The following is a 17,083-nucleotide window of genomic DNA, read 5'->3' as shown; positions in this document are numbered from 1 at the left end:
CTTCCCGTGGGAGTGGTAGCACAGCCCAGTCGCTCACCAGCGTGGTGCAGCCGCGCGTGCGGCGAAGGAGGGTGCCGGGCTGGCAGCGGGGGGGGGGCGGGCGGGTGAGTTGCGTGCAGGAGAGCAGAGAAATATCATCTGCTGCGGCACCTTAATGAGAGCAGATGTTCGTAAGAGCTTGTGCCACGCGCGTCCTCCTCGTTAAACTTTTGAGATGCGGTCGGTGAGAGAGGTTCGGCCACAGGTGTTTGGGGTTTTTTTTGTCTCCTACCATTTCCTTAAAATTCGCGGTGCCTTTTCTGTTTGCACCCCGGCGGGGAACCCGAGTCCTCTCCAAATCGCTCGGTTCTGAGGAGCAGCATCCCAAACTGCGAGAGCCGTCTCCGGGTTCATTCACCGGGCGGGTGCCCCGAGCCGGAGGGGACAGGGCAGTGCGTAGGCGGCCGGGTGGGAGAACCCCCCCATCAAACCGCAGCGGGCAGACACCTCATTTTGATGGCACGTCCCGGGGGGGCCACGGCGGCAGGTCCGGGGGGAGGAGAGGTGCTCACGGCCGTGTCTGCCTGCAGCTACAGGAACCTGGCGACGGAGCACGAGGCGCTGATGCAGAAGTACCTCCATCTCCTGCAGATCGTGGAGACGGAGAAGACGGTTGCCAAGCAACTCCGCCAGCAGATCGAGGACGGGGAGATCGAGATCGAGCGCCTGAAGGCCGAGGTGAAGAGCCCGGCGTCACCCCGCCGATGCGCTGCCGCTCCCCGGGGCGACCCGCGGGCTGCGGGCGGGCGGGCGGCGTCACCGCGCTGGCGGGACCGGGGCACCGACGTCACAGCCGGTGTATTTGTGCTCGTCTTAACGACATGGGGCTGACCCCTTCTCCTGCAGAGAGGGGCGAGGGCGGCGCCTTTGTTGGAGGTTTTTCTTGCGGGAGCCGTGCAGCGGGTCTGTGTGCGGCGCTCGCTGTGGTCCCCGTCCCTGGGACGCGGCCGTGGCAGGGACGGGTTGGCTCCGGCAGCGAGCGCGGGGGAAGGGGCTGGCGAGCCGGTCCCGTGGGTTCGGGGGCAGGTGTCGGGGGAGGGATGGAGACTCCTTATCTTATGATTTGCCTTCCTTATTTTCACCCTAGACACCTTGATTAGAGCCCCGCTGCGTGCCTGGTGGTGACGTCCGCCGGGTGGTGCAAAGCCAGAGGAGTCACTGGAAAAGCAAAGAGGCGTCTGTGGCCTCGGGAGGGAACCCGTGCCGGGAGCAGGCTGCACAGCCCGAGCGCTCCGGGGAGTTAATGTGCACGGCGCTGCAAACGAAACAGATGCTTGGCTAAGGGGGGAGCGTCTTACAGTGAGCGCAGCCCATCAGACCTGTTGCCTGGAGCTTCTCCCAGAAGCTCCCGCAGCCGTTTGCTGCCCAGTACTTTGCGGCGTTGGGTTGTAGGAAGGGTGACGCGACGCAACGCGGGTTACGGCAGATAAAGCAACAAAATGCAAAAATGACTCAGCAGGCGGTGCCGAGGGAAGATCGTGTCTCTAAGGCACCCGGGAGGCTGATGCCCACCGGTCGGTGGGGGTCTGCCCCGTGCTGCCTGACCCCGCGTCGCAGCGCTGCAGCCGGCCACGGGTACCCTCTCGCCGCCGGCGTTTCGGCTGCTGGTGGGTGTTGGTGCCGGCAGTGCCGGAGGGAGCGGGGCGCCCCGGAGCCAGTGCTGCCCCCGGCCCCCTCCTCGTCTCTGGCAGCGAGGGTCGGGCAGCGGCTGCGTGGTGGAGGCAGCCCGGAGCGGGTCCTGCTGCCTGCTGGGCCGAGACGTCGACCCCGAATCAAGCAAAATCTCCCAATTGCCATGAATGGAGGCAACTGGAGAGGCGGCGAGGGCAGAAGTGGTTTGGCACGTCCTTACAGAGGTCTTTTCCTTAAATTTTGAATTTTGGAGTGAAAAAGCGCAGGTTAATAGCAATCCCTGATGGTGAGGTGGGGTGGGCTGAAGGCTGCCTTTGGCCTTGGGGGACTGGGGACCCCCACGCCTTTCCTGGGAGTGGTTTCGGCACTGCTGAATTTGTGCTGTCCAACAGAACAGGATCAGCCCCAAAACCACCCCGGCTGCAGCCCGCGGCACCTGCTCGGTGCGGGGCCTTCTCCCGGGCTCCGGTGCGGTGCTGGCCGGGAGCTGCCCGGGTCCGGTCCAGCCTCCGCGTCGGGGCGAGCTCCGCTCCCACGGGAGCACGGCCGGCGCAGGGCGCAGGTGAGGCGAGCGGCAGTGGCGGGGCGATGAGCATCCCCATGAGCTTTCAGTCGGGGGAGGTGGGAGGTGTGCTGTGAACCCTGAAATTAGTGGGGGGGCGCTGCAGCCCCCCCGTCCCCCGTGCCCAGGTGCTTCTGGTTTTACCTTGCGTTGGGTTTTGTTTTTTTGCTCTTCCGCATGCTTTGAGGCAGAGATCAAGAGATCAAATAATCAGCTTCTACTTTAATGTGCAAATGGTGCTCACTCAATTTTAAAAAAAGGAACTAAAATAGAACCACGGCATCGGCAGACCCGCTCCGTGGGTCCCGGCCGCTCCGTGGGTCCCGGCTGCGATGCGGCTGGTGCCGGCGCGGGGAGTGGCTTCGGTGCTCTCAAACGTTTCAATGCAGAGGGGATGCAGGGCATGCCTGGTGGCGTGACGCTTCACAGGAAGGCACAAGGAGAGGAAAAAACATCTCTAAAGTCTCTTCTAAGATCTGACCCCGTGGAATAAAATGGGGTGAAGCCGATCGAGCTGTGCAGGAGCTGAACCGGTGCCTGTGAGCCTGCAGCCGCGTCCTCTGGCGCGTTGCTGCTCCTGCCGAGGCCGGCGGCGCTGGGGGCGGCTGTGCTGGGAGAGCAGGGGCCGGGGGGCCGGGGCAGCCCCGCTGCCTCCACCGGAGCCCCTCGGAGCCACCGCCGGCTCCCACCAGTGGCACGAGCGAGGCCGGCTGGACCGGGCTCGTCCCCAGCCCTGCGCCAGGCACCGGCCCTGCGCACTCCCTCCCGGTGGTGAGAGGTTGAGAGGTTTTGGGGAGATGTCTCCACGTTGGGCGCTGGGAGGGTCGGGTCTCTCTGGGAGAGCTCGACGCCGAGAGGCGGCTGTTGAGCTCCGGTGACAGCACTGACCCACAGCGTTTTTTAGCTTCTCATGGTGTGAAAGCCTGCAGCTCTTTGTTGCAGTTCGGGTTTTGTGAAAGTCATCTCCTCTTCCCGAGCTGCGACCGTGCAACAGAAGCAGCTTCTGCCCCTGTCCTCCTCCCCCAGCGGCCGTCTCCTCTCGTCCTGTACTTTGCTTTCCTTCCCAACAGTCCAGACACCAAAAAATCAGCGCGCGCTCGGCGGGTGTTGCAGTTACTGCTGCTCTCAGCTCCCCGCGGCGCTGGGGAGCAGTCTCCAGCTGGACAAGACCTCAACTCCTTTCTCTCCGAAACTTTTTGGAAAGTACTCTTTGAAAGTTGTTTTCTTATTTTTCTTATTTTCTCAGAGTCAAAATGCACATCATATTTTTCCCAATTTCCCGAACGGTGCATTTTGTGCTTTCCTGCCCTTTGCTGTAGCTGTCGGAACGGCTGCGGCCGCGGGGGCAGGACACGGCCACGAGCAGAGGAGTGGGGAAAAGTACAGGCGAGAAACAGGAGGAATTCAAATGCTCGAAGCTAACGAGATTCGATCGGATTTGCGTTGGAAAGCTGTGACGGGATGAGAGGTTGTCCCTGTCTGCAAGTTGTAGGGTGCGAACGACTTGAGATTTTTCTGGCATTTTCTCTCCAACTCGTTTTTTAACGACTCGCCCGGGAAGGCTTTTGTAGGAGAGAGGGCTGCGGTTTGCAGGGGGGGCCCGGCAGCATTTCCAGGTCTCGGCGGTGTGTTCGGTGGGTGCTGGGGACGTGGGGGGGTTGGCAGCGCCCTGACGGCTCTCCGGCATCTATTCGTCTGCTTCACCTACCCCTCTCCCGTTAAGACAGAATCAGCACAGTGTCCCTGTGCCCGCAGTGAGGCGGGAGGCGCGTGCCCTTCCCCGGCGCTGCGCGGGAGCTGGGTTTGTCCTCGGCTCCCGGGACGTGCCGGGGTGGCCGCTGACCCCCCCTGTGCCCGCAGATCGCCTCCCTGCTCAAGGACCACGAGCGCATCCAGGCCGGCCAGACCAGCGCGCCCAGCGACGACGACAGCGACATCAAGAAAATCAAGAAGGTGAGTGGTGGTGGTGGCGGGTGAGCGGCGCGGGGGGCAGCGGCAGAGGGTCCTGCCCTCGCCCGGCCCCCGGCAAAGCCTCCGCCGGCCCTGGGCGCCCACTGCCCCATGCAGGGGACACGGGGTTGAAACCTGCGGGCTTGGGGCAACGGGGAGCAGCCGCACGCACGGTCGGAGCTCTGGGCACAGACCGGGATGTGCTGTGGATGCTCCTCTACATGAGGAACGTTTGGGAGCTTTTCCAGGTGCCTTAGTACATCTGTGTGTGTGTTTGGGTGCCCCGACGGGTGCTGGCTCCAGGGGAGCTGTGGTGCCCCAGTTCGCCGGGCGATTGTGGGGTGCTGGGTAGGGCTGAGCACCCGGCAGGCTGGGGACCTCCGTGCCCCCCCGTCCTGCTGGCAGGGATGTGCCCGCTGGCGTGGCTGTGCCGGGGGAGGTCGGGAGTGAAGACAGGATCCTTGCTTCTCCTGGGAGTCTTCCGCGCATCCCTGTAAAAGGGAAAAGAGGACATTGTCGGCAGTAAGAAAGTGCATTTAAATGAGTTATGTTGGTTTCCCAGCCGGGAGGGTTCGGAGCAGCGCCAGTCAGCGGCACCGTCGTGCACAGCTCCGCACGTGGCCAGGGAAACCTCACCGCAGAGCGGCGGCGCCCGCAGGGTGCGGAGCACGGGGTGCCTGCCCGGCGCGTCAGCCCGCGCCCTCACGCCGCCGCTGCTCCCTCGGCAGGTGCAGAGCTTCCTGCGGGGTTGGCTGTGCCGGAGGAAGTGGAAGACGATCATCCAGGACTACATCAGGTCCCCCCACGCCGACAGCATGCGCAAGAGGAACCAGGTCGTCTTCAGCATGCTGGAGGCCGAGGCCGAGTACGTCCAGCAGCTCCACATCCTCGTCAACAACTTCCTGCGGCCGCTGCGGATGGCGGCCAGCTCCAAGAAGCCCCCCATCACGCACGACGACGTCAGCAGCATATTCCTCAACAGGTGGGTGCCGTCCGGGCTGCCCCGCTGAGGGGAGGGCTCTGCGGCTCCCCGACGGAGCTGGCGGCCTCCGGGCAGGCCTTGGCTTCCACAGCCCTCTCCCTCCCCCGGGAACGGGTGTCGGGGCGCGCGGTGCCGGGGGCTCCCCGGGAGCCTGCAGCCTGGTCCCCAGAGCCGTGGGGGGCAGCTCAGCGTCCCCACGGGACGCCCGCACGAGCAGCCCGCTGCGTGCTTGGCACTGACCTGAGGAGGTGCCGTGGGGCTGATGCTCCGGGGCTTCCGCAGCGGGTCGGGGCTGCCGGGCACCCATCTCTATGAGGTCCCGGCTCCGGCGGTGGTGAGGACGGTGTCCTTTGGCATTGATCGCAGCCCATAGGTAGCGGTGGAGGAGCAGAGCAGGGAGGGTGCAGCTCTCACGGGAGGTGGTGTGGAGGGGAAAGTCGTAGCCTCTCCTGCGGCTGCGATGGGGGCTGACAGCCGCTGCAAAGCGTGCCGAGAGCGGCCGTGCCGGCGGGGATGGGAGGTGGCACTCGCTGACCCCAGCCAGGGCACGGCGGCGCCACGGGTATCAGCGCTACGTGCCAGGCTTAACAGCGGCTGCAATGCCTCCGTCCCGTGGATGGTACTGACACCCGCGGTGAGTCTTACCAGCCGGCCCTGGAGGTGGTGGCCACCCGGTTCTTGTGGCTGGGGAGCACCCCGGGACCAGCGCTCGCAGCTCCGGGCGTTCGCTCCTGCCCCTCTCCGCAGCCCTTCCTGCTGCTGCTGCTGCTGCTGCTGCTGCTGCGAGCTCCCCGGGCTGCGTGGGCTGCCAGCGCTCTCGGGAAGCTGAGATGGACCCAAACTGCAGAACCCAAATCGGAGTTTTCCACTCACATTTGGGCTTGTGTGAAGCCAGCGCCTTGGCTGGGGCCGGCGCAGGCAGAGCGAGCGCTCCCAAGCATCCCTCCGCTGCCTTCTCTCGTCTCCGTGGCCTGAAGGCAGTCCCTCGCCGCGGGGTCTGTGGGCGAGTGAGCAGTGCAGGACGCGGGGCCGGCGCGGAGCTCCAGCCCGCAGCGCCCCGTCCTGCGGCGGCTGGGCAGGGAGGGCAGCCCTGGCTGGCGGCAGCGTTGGGGCAGGGATGCAGACGGGTGTCTCGCAGGGCTGTGCCCCCCCGAGCATCGCCTGCCCCGCTCCTACGGCTCGGCACAGCTCTGCCCGCCATGGCACCCTCCTCGGCAGAGGTTTTGCCCATCCCGGCTCTGCCAGGCCCGGTGGGCAGCCAGGAGCGGTCAGGCAGGGCTGGGGAGCGTGGGGCATGTCCAGGCAGGGCAGAGGCATGCGGAGGCGATTTATCCACTACTGGGAATCAAACAAAGCCCGTGCCTCACTGTCGGTGAGGGATGGGTACCAGCAGAAGACATAGGATCATAGAATCATGGAATGGTTTGGGTTGGAAGGGACCTTGAAGACCACCCAGTGCCCCCCCCTGCCCCGGGCAGGGCCCCCTCCCCCCAGCCCAGGGTGCTCCCAGCCCCGTCCAACCCGGCCTTGAACCCCTCCAGGGATGGGGCAGCCACAGCTCCTCGGGGCACCCTGCGCCAGGGGCTCACCGCCCGCACGGGGACGCATTTCTTCCTCACATCTCATCTCAATCTGCCCTCTTCCAGTCTGAAGCCATTCCCCCTCATCCCATGGCTCCCCTCCCTGATCCAGAGTCCCTCCCCGGCTCTCCCGGAGCCCCTTTAGGCAGTGGAAGGGGCTCTGAGGTCTCCCCACAGCCTTCTCTTCTCCAGGCTGACCCCCCCACCTCTCCCAGCCTGTCCTCCCAGCAGAGGGGCTCCAGCCCTCCCAGCAGCTCCGGGGCCTCCTCTGGCCCCGCTCCGACAGCTCTGTGTCCTTCTGCTGTGGGGACCCCCCGAGCTGGAGGCAGCACTGTGGGGGGGTCTCCCCAGAGCAGAGCGCAGCAGAGGGGCACAACCCCCCCTGGCCCTGCTGGCCACGCTGCGGGGGAAGCAGCCCGGGGTGCCGGGGGCTCGCGGGGCTGCCAGCGCACAGTGCCGGCTCCTGGGGGGCTTCTCACCCCCCACCACCCCCAGGGCCTTCTCCGCAGGGCGGCTCTCCAGCCGTTCCCTGCCCAGCCTGGAGCTGTGCTGGGATTGCCCCAACCCAGAGGCAGGACCCCGCACTTGGCCTGGTTGAACTGCGGGAGGTTGGCACGGGCCCACCTCTGCAGCCTGTCCAGGTCCCTCTGGGTGGCATCCCTCCCCTCCAGCCACACAGCTTGGTGTCATCGCCAAACTTGCTGTGGGTGCGCTCCATCCCTCTGTCCCGCATCAGTTTCCCACGGGGGGCAGGGCTGACAGCAGAGGGGAATCCCGAATATCTCCCAGCCTGCAGCCCACGGGGACGGGGGGTGCACGGGGCCGGGGTGCTGGGTGCCGGGGGGGACGATGGCACTTTTTCCCCCCTGGCAGTGCCACTCTGCGGGGCCGGGCTGGGAGTGGGGGTGGCTCATTCCCCTGCGGGAAAGCGGGGTCTGGGCTCCCCCGCGCCTCGGGGTTGACTTCTGAGGGGAGCTCCGGGCTGCTCAGTTCCTCCCGTGTCCTCATCCGCCCTTCCCTGCGCGCCTCCGGTGACCCTCTCCGCACCCCACCTTGACCCTCTGGGCTGGCCATTTTGCCAACTACTCATTATTTGCCACTTTTTCATCTGTCTTTTCACCCCTATGGCTTCTCTTTCAGCGAAACGATCATGTTTTTGCACCAAATCTTTTACCAAGGCCTGAAGGCGAGGATATCCAGCTGGCCGACGCTGGTGCTGGGTGAGTGCCTGTCGCCTCCTGGCCGCGTTTCCTTCCTGCTGGCGGAGCCCAGCCCGCCCTCTTCCTCCTCATGCAACTCCACAGGCGTTTCGCCAGCCGGCGGCGGCAGTGAAATGCATTGCACGGCACGTTCGTTGCTTCTTCATGTCTGTCGCGGGACCAGAGCAGAAAACCCCAGAGAACCCCAATTCCCGCGTCCCTGGTTCTGCCGGGCGGTGGAAGCGGGGGGCCGGACCGTGCACAGGAGAGCTGATGCCGCGGAGCATCACGGTGTCTGATGAGACCCTCAACTAGGACCACAGGGTGTCTTTAAAGCCCGGACGGGGCAGAGCTGGGGTTTGCAGGAGCAGCAGGAAGCCCCGAGTGGGACCCGGGGGTGAGGAGCGTCGGGAGCCGGGGGGGCTGTGCCGGGACCCCGCGGCGCGGGCCGGAGCAGCGCACTCACCTCCCCACCGCCTCTCTGCTCGCAGCCGACTTGTTCGACATCCTGCTGCCCATGCTCAACATCTACCAGGAGTTCGTGAGGAACCACCAGTACAGCCTGCAGATCCTGGCCCACTGCAAGCAGAACCGGGACTTCGACAAGCTGCTGAAGCACTACGAGGCCAAGCCCGACTGCGAGGAGAGGACCCTGGAGACCTTCCTGACCTACCCTATGTTCCAGGTGACCGCTGGCGCCGGGATCGGCCCTTGAGACGCCACCGCGGTGTCGGCAGCGAGGGACGGGCTGGGCGGTGCAAACCCCAGCGCCGCAGGAGGCGTCGGGTGATGGGCGAAGATGGGCTGGGGCTGGACCCAGCAGGTCCCACGCTGCTCCTGGGACCTGCTTAGGCTGTTGCTGGGCTCGCTGGTGCTGCGGGAGGACTCTCCGGGTGGAGCTGCTGGCTTCCCGGTTACCCCGTGCTGCTGGGACACGGCTGGGGCACAGCGGAGTCTTGGGGAACCCCCGTGCTCTTCCTCCACTTCGTTAAGTTTTAGCACGAAGAGCTCTGAAGGTTTCGTAACTTCCCAGATCAGGGGGTCTGAGGCACGGTGTCCCCAGCCGTGGTGTCCCCGGCCATGGCGGCGCCGGGAGCAGCGCAGGGTGGGCACCCGCAGCGCTCTGTACCCCCTCCATCCCGCCCGCCCCCTGCGCTGCGCCGCGGCTCATGCCCCGCTCTGCTCTGTTGTGCCGCAGATCCCCCGGTACATCCTGACGCTGCACGAGCTGCTGGCCCACACCCCCCATGAGCACGTGGAAAGGAACAGCCTGGATTACGCCAAGTCCAAGCTGGAAGAGCTCTCCAGGTCAGACCCATCGCTGCCCACCCCTCTCCGTCCCAGCGGCCGGGGCTGCGGGGCCGGGGGCAGCTCTCGCATCGGGACGGTTCGGGCTGGTGGAGGGGCTCCTGGCCAGGCTGCTGGTGGCCGTGCCGCCCTTCTGGCAGGCGGGGAGAGGGGCTGGGGCAGGCAGACCCCGACCCACAGGGTTTGGAGGGGGCGCAGCGCTGATGGGACCGGGCTGGCTGGGGTGTTTGTACAGCACCCGCAGCGTGAAGCCGGTGGAGATGGTGGCGGAGGGGCTGTGCTGTCCCACCGGGATGGGACGCCGGAGAAGCTCGGTCGGTCCTCGGTTCGCCTGGAGCCCGTTGGCCATCCCCGACAAGGATGAAACCTTGCAGAGCCCTGCGCCGAAAGTGCCCCACGCTGTTTTAGCCAGGACCTGCCCTCCCGTTGCCCTCATCCTCTGCGTTTCAAAGGCTGAGACGTTCCGGTGCCGTCTCCTGCCCCCCCTGTGCCGATCCGTCCCTGGGGCGGGTGGGACGGGAGCCCGGCTGCTTCGGGACAGGGTCTGCGTTTCCCAGGGCTCCTTCATGATGAAATAGGAGTTTTGGAGGGCTCTGCAGGTCTGTCTCTGTCCTCCCCTGCGCTGCCGGTGCTGGTGGGGCTGCCCCGTGGGAAGGGGCCAAGTGCCTCCCAGGTCTCCGCAACGAGCACCCGGGAATCAGCCGCGATTCCCCGTGTCTCATCCTCTCCCTCCGCAGGCCACAGAGCGAAGCGTTCTGTGGGTCCTGTGCCACCGTCTTGCAACGGCACCAAACCCACCGGCGCTCCTCGGTCGGGAGGAGATCCATAAAAAGAGTTTTCATCCGTTTTCCTGCTCCTCAAGGAGCAGGGACGTCAGAGGGGGCTGGTGACGGGGGGGATCTTTCTGCCCTAAACCTGAATAGTGTGATTTCCGAGCAAGAAGCACACGTATTTCAATATTTAGAAATCTGGAGGTGCAGTCCAGGCTGGGGTGTATGTTACCTCCTGGGCTCCCGGGTCTGTGTAGCTGCAGACGACTGCTGTAATTCTCTTGATATTCCTTCAGTTTTGGTCTTACCTCGTGCAGCCCCTCTGGGATCTGCTGGGAAAAGTGCAGATCTCATCTGAGCTCCAGTTTTCTCCCTCCTTCAGGATAATGCATGATGAAGTGAGCGAGACCGAAAATATTAGAAAAAATCTGGCGATAGAGAGGATGATTATTGAAGGGTGTGAAATTCTGCTGGACACCAGCCAGACTTTCGTAAGACAAGGTACCGTGTTTGCGTCGACGTCCCTCCCCTCCGCGCGTTACGCAAAGCCCTGCAGCCCCCGTCCCCCCGTCCCCGCATCCCTCCGCAGCGCGGGCTGCTGAGCTGTGACATTTAAAAATCTAACCCATTTGTGAATTTTCTCTGCTCCCAAGCGCCTGGCTTTCAGACGGTCTCGGCACTGCCTTTTATTGCATCACGGAGCAGAATGTGCCTTTAGCTGTTATTGATTTCCTGCTGCCGGAGAAGCAGCGGGACGCATCCCGACCTCCCGGGCACGTTTGGTCCCGGAGGAGCGCTGTGGGTGCCCGGGTGGGCTGGGGGCCGTGGCCGGTGCCCGCCTGCTCGCCGGGGCCCCGGTAACCCGCACGGCCGGTCGCAGCCCTGCCGTGCCGCCCGGGGTGTCCCTGCAGTGTCCCATCCCCAGCGATGCCCTGCCCCCGCGCACCGTGCCCTGCAGGGCCGGCCCCGACGGCGACGCCAGGGACGGGCCTCTCCCCTCCGTAGGGTCCCTCATCCAAGTGCCGATGTCGGAGAAAGGGAAGATCACGCGGGGGCGGCTGGGCTCCCTCTCGCTGAAGAAGGAGGGCGAGCGGCAGTGCTTCCTCTTCTCCAAGCACTTGATCATCTGCACCAGGGGCTCCGGCGGCAAACTGCATCTCACCAAGGTGCGGAGCGCGGGGGGCTCGGCGCGTCCGGCGGCTGCTGGCCTTGGAGCTGGGGCTGCTTCCCGCGGTGCCGGGGCTTGGGCTCGCGCGTGCGGAGGGCACTGAGGCCGGTGCGGCCACGGCCCCGGCTGGCTGGGCTGCCCTGGTGGCACCAGGGGTCCAGGGACGTCCTTGCCCTCCCCTGGCTGTGGCCTCCTGGGGGGCCCGACTGGGAGCGGGCGGGCGATGGGGTTTATTTCGCGTGGTCCGGGCGCCTTGTCAGTGATGTGCAGAGCTCTGAGTCACGGGCAAAGACGAGAAACTGCGGGTTCTCAATAAAAGGAGTTATCCTGATTTGCAGCAGAAACCTTGACAATCTATTCAGCGAGAAACTGAAATTATAGCCTCGGTTTGTACATAACGCTCACTGTCTTCTCCAGTCCGCTCCCGAGACTCACGCTTTTGTTGGTGGAAGTTTTGCAGTTAATTGAGCAAGAATCTTACAGAAATTGCTCGTTACTGGCATTAAATTATCAGTTTGAAAAATTACAGTCCATGGCAAAGAGTTGATAATTGCAACAACAGACTTTTGGAAAATTTAATTTAAAGCTGGTATTAAATAATTTATAAACAAATTAGTCGGTGGGTTATACAAGGAAAACTGTGATATCCCAGCAGTCAGGAACCGCTTTTTTCCCAGAGAAAGCAGAGGCTGTGCTGGCCGCAGGCTGCGTGCGGTTGTGCCGAAACCCTCGGCTGCATCGCCCCGTCCCCATCCCCGTCCCTGTCCCCGGGGCGGCGGGCTGCGGTGCGGTGCAGGGGGCCAGGACAGCCCCCGGCCACCCCGGGGGGGGAATCCTGCCCCTGAGACCCGACTCCCACCCCTACAGAACGGCGTGATCTCCCTCATCGACTGCACGCTGGTGGAGGAGCAGGAGAGCACCGACGAGGACGGTAGGTGCCCCGTCCCCGTGCCGGGGCCGTGCCCAGGGCCGCGCCGGCTGCTGAGCAGTCTGGGACATCTCAAAAAGCAAATTCAGGGCTGCCCCCGGACCCTCTTTGCTGAGGTCGCCAGTGCCCCCAGCGCGGCAGACCGTCCCCCGCTGCGTGCCACGGGTGGTTTCGGGCTCATGGCGTGGTCACGCCGTGGCAGGGAGGGCAGAGCCCACCCGCGGGGTGCGAGGAGGTGCGAGTCCCGCTGGAGGCTGCGCCTAACGCCAAACCCTCGGCGATGCCCTCCCCGGCTGGAGGCAGCTGCCGTGTGCCGTGGCTGGGGACTGATGGCAGTGCCGTCAGCACCACTGGCGTCCCCTCTCACGGACGGGGCGTCCTCCTGACCTTCCTGCCGCCCGTCCGTGCGGCGTAAAGCCACCTGCAGCAGAGCCGGGGCAAATTCAGATGCGAGATAGATTCAAGAAAGTCGTGATCTACTGGCTGGATTTAATTAAGTAAATTATTTACTGTGAACCAAACAGATGCACGGTTATGCAAATCTGCCCTTCCTGAGGCGGGCAGCGAGCGTCACGGCTCGGTGCCAGCAACTGGAAAAAGAACAGACGCTGGATGTCCTCAGCTGTGCCTGCTTAGCTGCGGACTTGTGAAAAACCACAGGCTCCTTTCTCTTGACCTCAGCAGGGGTTCTCCAGCCCGCGCTGGGGACCCGGGGTCCCCCCCGGCACCTGGCACCAGGGTCGCAGCGTGCTGCCCTCCCGGTGCGCGGGCTTTGCTTCGCAAACACAGAGCCCGTGCCCAGCAGGCCTCTGCCGTCCCCACTGCAGATGCAAAATGCAACGAGCTCCTTAAAACCTCGGCAAAACCTGTGCCGGGGGAGAAGGGGTGGGGAAATCTTTTCACACTCACTGTGTGTGTATTTTCTATTCCAAAGCAAAAGCGTCGGGGCAAGACATCGACCATCTCGACTTCAAAATCGTGGTGGAGCCAAAAGATTCCCCGTCTTTCACGGTTATCCTGGTGGCCTCGTCCAGGCAGGAGAAGGCTGCGTGGACCAGCGACATCAGCCAGGTAGGCTGGCCCTGGCAGGGAGGAGATGGGGGGGCACGGGTCCCCGGGGACGAGCAGCCCCCACGGGATTCCTGCTGGGCTGCCCCCATGCCGGCTGCAGCACCCAGAACCAGCACTCGACGTTTGCTGCTGTGGGCGCAGTGCCCGGCTCGGTCCGCACCCAGCACCGTCGGGGTGCTCAGGACCTGCCGCGGGCTGAGGTCTCTCCGCGTGGGGCTGGTGTGAACCGCACGGGGGGACCACCAAGCCCCGCGCCCCCGGGGCGAGCGGTTCCATGCGGAGGGTGTCTTGGAGCGGGGGTGCCCCCAGCGCCCGGCCGTCGCCCAAAGCTCTCTGGTGTCTGGTAGCTCGAGGAGGAAGAGGTGGAGTAGGAAAGCGCGCAGCAGGGTCTGTCCCCTCCGCGCTCTGCCTGCACACAGAGGTGTGCGGTTTGCATTTCTCCCCTGACTCAGCCACGTGGTAGCAATTTACACCCGCTCTTCGTTTGCCTTATGCAAATGACTCTGAAGATCTTTTTTCCCCGGGTGGGAGGAAGAGGAAAAGTTATGGGTTAAACAGGGTTTGCCTCCTGGCCACCTCTGTTGTGCCGTGCCCTTGCCGGCGCCCCCTTGCCAGAGGTGGTGGCTGCTGGCCGCAGTCGGCCAGCGGCACCCGGCCCGGGGCCGGCCCTGCCCGCGCGGGGTCTCCAGCCCAGCAAAGCCCTCCCGGGTGAGCCGGCGGCGAAGGGACCGCTGCTGCTCTGCTGCTCACTGCGTCTCCCTCCAAGAGCATCCGGCAGCGCCGGCTGGGAGGGGAGTCTGACGGTGGTGGTACAGGATGAGAGGGGGTTCTGGCGACTCGCGCGCTGCCTTCGTGCCCGCCAGCACACCCTGAGCGCCGGCCGGGGCTGTAGCGGGAGAGCCGGGGAGCAGCTCTGGGCAATGCCTCCCCCAGAACGGGGCTGCAGGTCCGTGGCCGTGAAGCTCCTGTTTTCGGGCAGAAGCTCTTGCCCTCCCCAGCCGCGTGCTGCCGGCCGTGGTCCCCGTTGCGCGCGGTAGATGCAGCTACCAAGGGCTGCGTCTCGCCTGGCCGAGGCAAAGCCTCTCCTACGGCGTGTCCAAGGCAGGAGGGCACCGGGGCCGCCCTCGCCGCCGCCGCCTCTCCCACCTCCCGCCCCGTCTCTTCCAGTGCGTGGACAACATCCGCTGCAACGGCCTCATGATGAACGCCTTCGAGGAGAACTCCAAGGTCACCGTCCCCCAGATGATCAAGTGAGTGCTGCTGCAGCCGGGCACTGCGGGGAACGCCGGGCTCTGCCCGGCCCCACGGCACAGCTCCCACCGCAGCCGAACCCGGCCGAAAGCACCAGCGGCCCGGTGGCTGTCCCGTGCGCTCGGGCACTCGGGCGTGCTCTTCCCAGCGTAGTGATTAGGAGCACTAATTAGCTGGGAGAGGGGATTGTATGCTTGGGGAGGTGGGAGGGTCAAAGGGGAGAGCTCAGAGGAAAAATAACAGTAAAGGGGTGTGTGAAACCCCCCGGGGCAGAGGGGCGCGGGGGGCTGTGGGCTCTGTGCGCGCTGGGTGCTGGGGTGCAGGGGCCGCCCCTGCCCGAGGAGGGACACGCGTGGCACGAGGGGGACGGGCACAGCGGGTGGGACGGGACAGCGCGAGAGGCGCCCCCACCACATCGACCGCCCGCGCTGCTGCGGGGCTGCTGTCACGCCCGGGGAAGGGTCTCGGCTCACGGGTGTCCCTCAGGGACCGCTGTTCCACGTTTTTTGCACAAACCTCTGCCTGTTGAGCGCTGTGCAATGTTTCCACCCGTTCTGGGGTGCGGATTTCCCCTGGGAGCGTTCCCGCCTGCGTTTTGCGCAGGGACACCCTGCAGAAGGAGGCTCCTTCGCTGCCGAGGACCTGTTCCGCTTTCCGTGGTCCCCGCGCACCTCAGGGGGAAGCTGCTGACGTGAAGCAGCTCTTGGTTTCGTTCCAGGCTGGAACCACAGATATCTTGTTTCTCTGCAGGTCTGATGCCAGCTTGTATTGTGATGATGTTGACATTAGGTTCAGTAAAACGATGAATTCCTGCAAGGTCCTGCAGATCCGCTATGCAAGCGTGGAGCGGCTCCTGGAGAGGCTGACGGACCTGCGGTTCCTGAGCATTGACTTTCTGAACACGTTCCTGCATTCCTACCGCGTCTTCACCACCGCCCTGGTCGTCCTCGACAAGCTCATCACGATCTACAAGAAGCCGATCAGTGCCATCCCCGCACGGTGAGGCTGCGCGCAGCGCCGCTGCGGTGACTGTCCCGCCCCTGAGGGACTGGCGGGGCCTACGGGGGGGCTGCGGCATCGCTCCTGCGTCCCCTCTTCTGTCCCGAGTCAGCCCTGCGCTCTCCAGGCCCGCCTGGCCCCGGTGCCACCCCGGGGCTGATCACCCGCTCCCCATGAGCTGTGCCGCCCGCAAATGGGGGAAGCAGATACGCCGGCGCCCTGCGGGTGTCCCCGCTGCTGGGAGGGCCGAGCGGTGGGCGCGGGGCGGCAGGGGCTGGCGCTGGCGTGCTCTGGAGACCCGGCGCTGCTGGCACCGCCGGTGGGGATCTCCACGACCTCTCGGGCAGAGGAGGTGCGAGTTCAGCCTTTCCCCGTTTCCCTGCCAAGGTCCCTGGAGCTCCTCTTCGCCAACAGCCAGAACAACAAGCTGCTGTACGGAGAGCCCCCCAAGTCCCCCAGAGCCAACCGCAAGTTCTCCTCGCCTCCCCCCCTCTCCATCACCAAGTCCTCGTCCCCCAGCCGGCGGAGGAAGCTCTCCCTCAACATCCCCATCATCACGGGAGGGAAGGCGCTGGACCTGGCTGCCCTGAGCTGCTCCTCCAACGGCTATGCAAGCATGTACTCCTCCATGGCTCCCTTCAGCAAGACCACCCTGGACATAAACAAACTCTACGTGTCCAGTAACTATCCCAATAAAATCCCCGATGAAGGAGAAGCGGCCTCAGAAAAGCAAGAGGAGTCGCAGTCCAGCAAGCAAAGTGAGTCGCCGCGGGTTTGCAGACGGGTGGGCTCCAGCGAGGCAGCGGCGGGGGGTGGGGGGCAGTTCTGGTGGGTGTCTGCAGGGGGTACAGGGATGTGTTTGTGGGATTGGGCACACCGTGCCTGGGGGCTTTGCGGCAGCCCAGCCCCAGGCTGGGGCAGGTGACCTGGCTGTGTACTGGTGAGGAGGGGGGACCACGGGGAGCCCCCACCCCATGAGCATGCACGCAGCAGCCCCCCATGTGCTGGGGACACCAGTGGCAGCGGTGGTGGTGGCGGTGGTGGAGATGCTCCCGGTGATGCAGTGACTCATGCGGTATGGCTCAGCAATGGGGGTTTGGGGGAAGAGAGCCGAAGAAGGGTGATTAAGGCACCACGGAGGCCACAGGTCGTGTCCCCCTTGAGCGTCCCTCTGCGCCCTGTGCCGACCTCCCCGGGCACGGCTTTGAGCACAGCGCAGCAGCAGAGGACGAGGCTCCCCCCGCCATAGCCGCAGGGAGAGGTTCGGCAGTGGAGTCCCCGGGGACCCTCTGACTTTAGCAGGGCAGGGACCAGCCCCGCGCCCGCGCTGCCCCGTCTGCACCAGGATCGCGCTCGGTGCCCCGAACTGGGACCGCCGGCTGCGGGGCGGCTGCCTCAGGGCTGCACCCCGGTGCAGGATGGGCTTCGCGCACGACTCCGGCACCGCTCGCGGAGTTTCCCTGTCTGTATGGAAAACGGGAAGAGGCTGCAGCCTCCCTGTTTGCACCTCGACGTTATCCTCTCCCTCGCTGCGGGTGGCGTGAGCGCCTTCTGCGCCCTGCTGCCCGCGCCGGGGGTCCCAGCGGGGTGACGCCGGTCTGCGCCCAGCCACAGGCGAGGGCAGAGGACAGCCAGGGCGGGGGC

General features: G+C 65.1%; 1 protein-coding gene across 2 annotated transcripts in view; it reads left to right on the top strand.

The window, feature by feature from the left end:
- The window catches only part of RASGRF1 (Ras protein specific guanine nucleotide releasing factor 1), a gene marked incomplete at its 5' end in the record, with an annotated part of 44,452 nt that overhangs the window by 13,829 nt on the left and 13,540 nt on the right, over window positions 1-17,083 (top strand). For both annotated transcript variants that reach the window (XM_082489020.1, XM_082489019.1), the window contains 13 exons: window positions 570-717; window positions 4,094-4,186; window positions 4,912-5,165; window positions 7,886-7,965; window positions 8,436-8,629; window positions 9,143-9,252; window positions 10,405-10,523; window positions 11,028-11,188; window positions 12,058-12,121; window positions 13,053-13,189; window positions 14,357-14,439; window positions 15,191-15,439; window positions 15,827-16,197. In XM_082489020.1, the coding sequence (XP_082345146.1) occupies window positions 570-717; window positions 4,094-4,186; window positions 4,912-5,165; window positions 7,886-7,965; window positions 8,436-8,629; window positions 9,143-9,252; window positions 10,405-10,523; window positions 11,028-11,188; window positions 12,058-12,121; window positions 13,053-13,189; window positions 14,357-14,439; window positions 15,191-15,439; window positions 15,827-16,197 (2,063 nt within the window). The remainder of the gene's footprint in view (window positions 1-569; window positions 718-4,093; window positions 4,187-4,911; window positions 5,166-7,885; window positions 7,966-8,435; window positions 8,630-9,142; window positions 9,253-10,404; window positions 10,524-11,027; window positions 11,189-12,057; window positions 12,122-13,052; window positions 13,190-14,356; window positions 14,440-15,190; window positions 15,440-15,826; window positions 16,198-17,083) is intronic.

Source organism: Vanellus vanellus (assembly GCF_965231255.1).
Source record: "Vanellus vanellus genome assembly, chromosome: 11".
In the NCBI taxonomy this organism is placed as follows: domain Eukaryota; kingdom Metazoa; phylum Chordata; class Aves; order Charadriiformes; family Charadriidae; genus Vanellus; species Vanellus vanellus.
The sequence above is the reverse complement of the archived record's forward strand: the minus strand, read 5'-3'. Positions and strand labels throughout refer to the sequence as shown.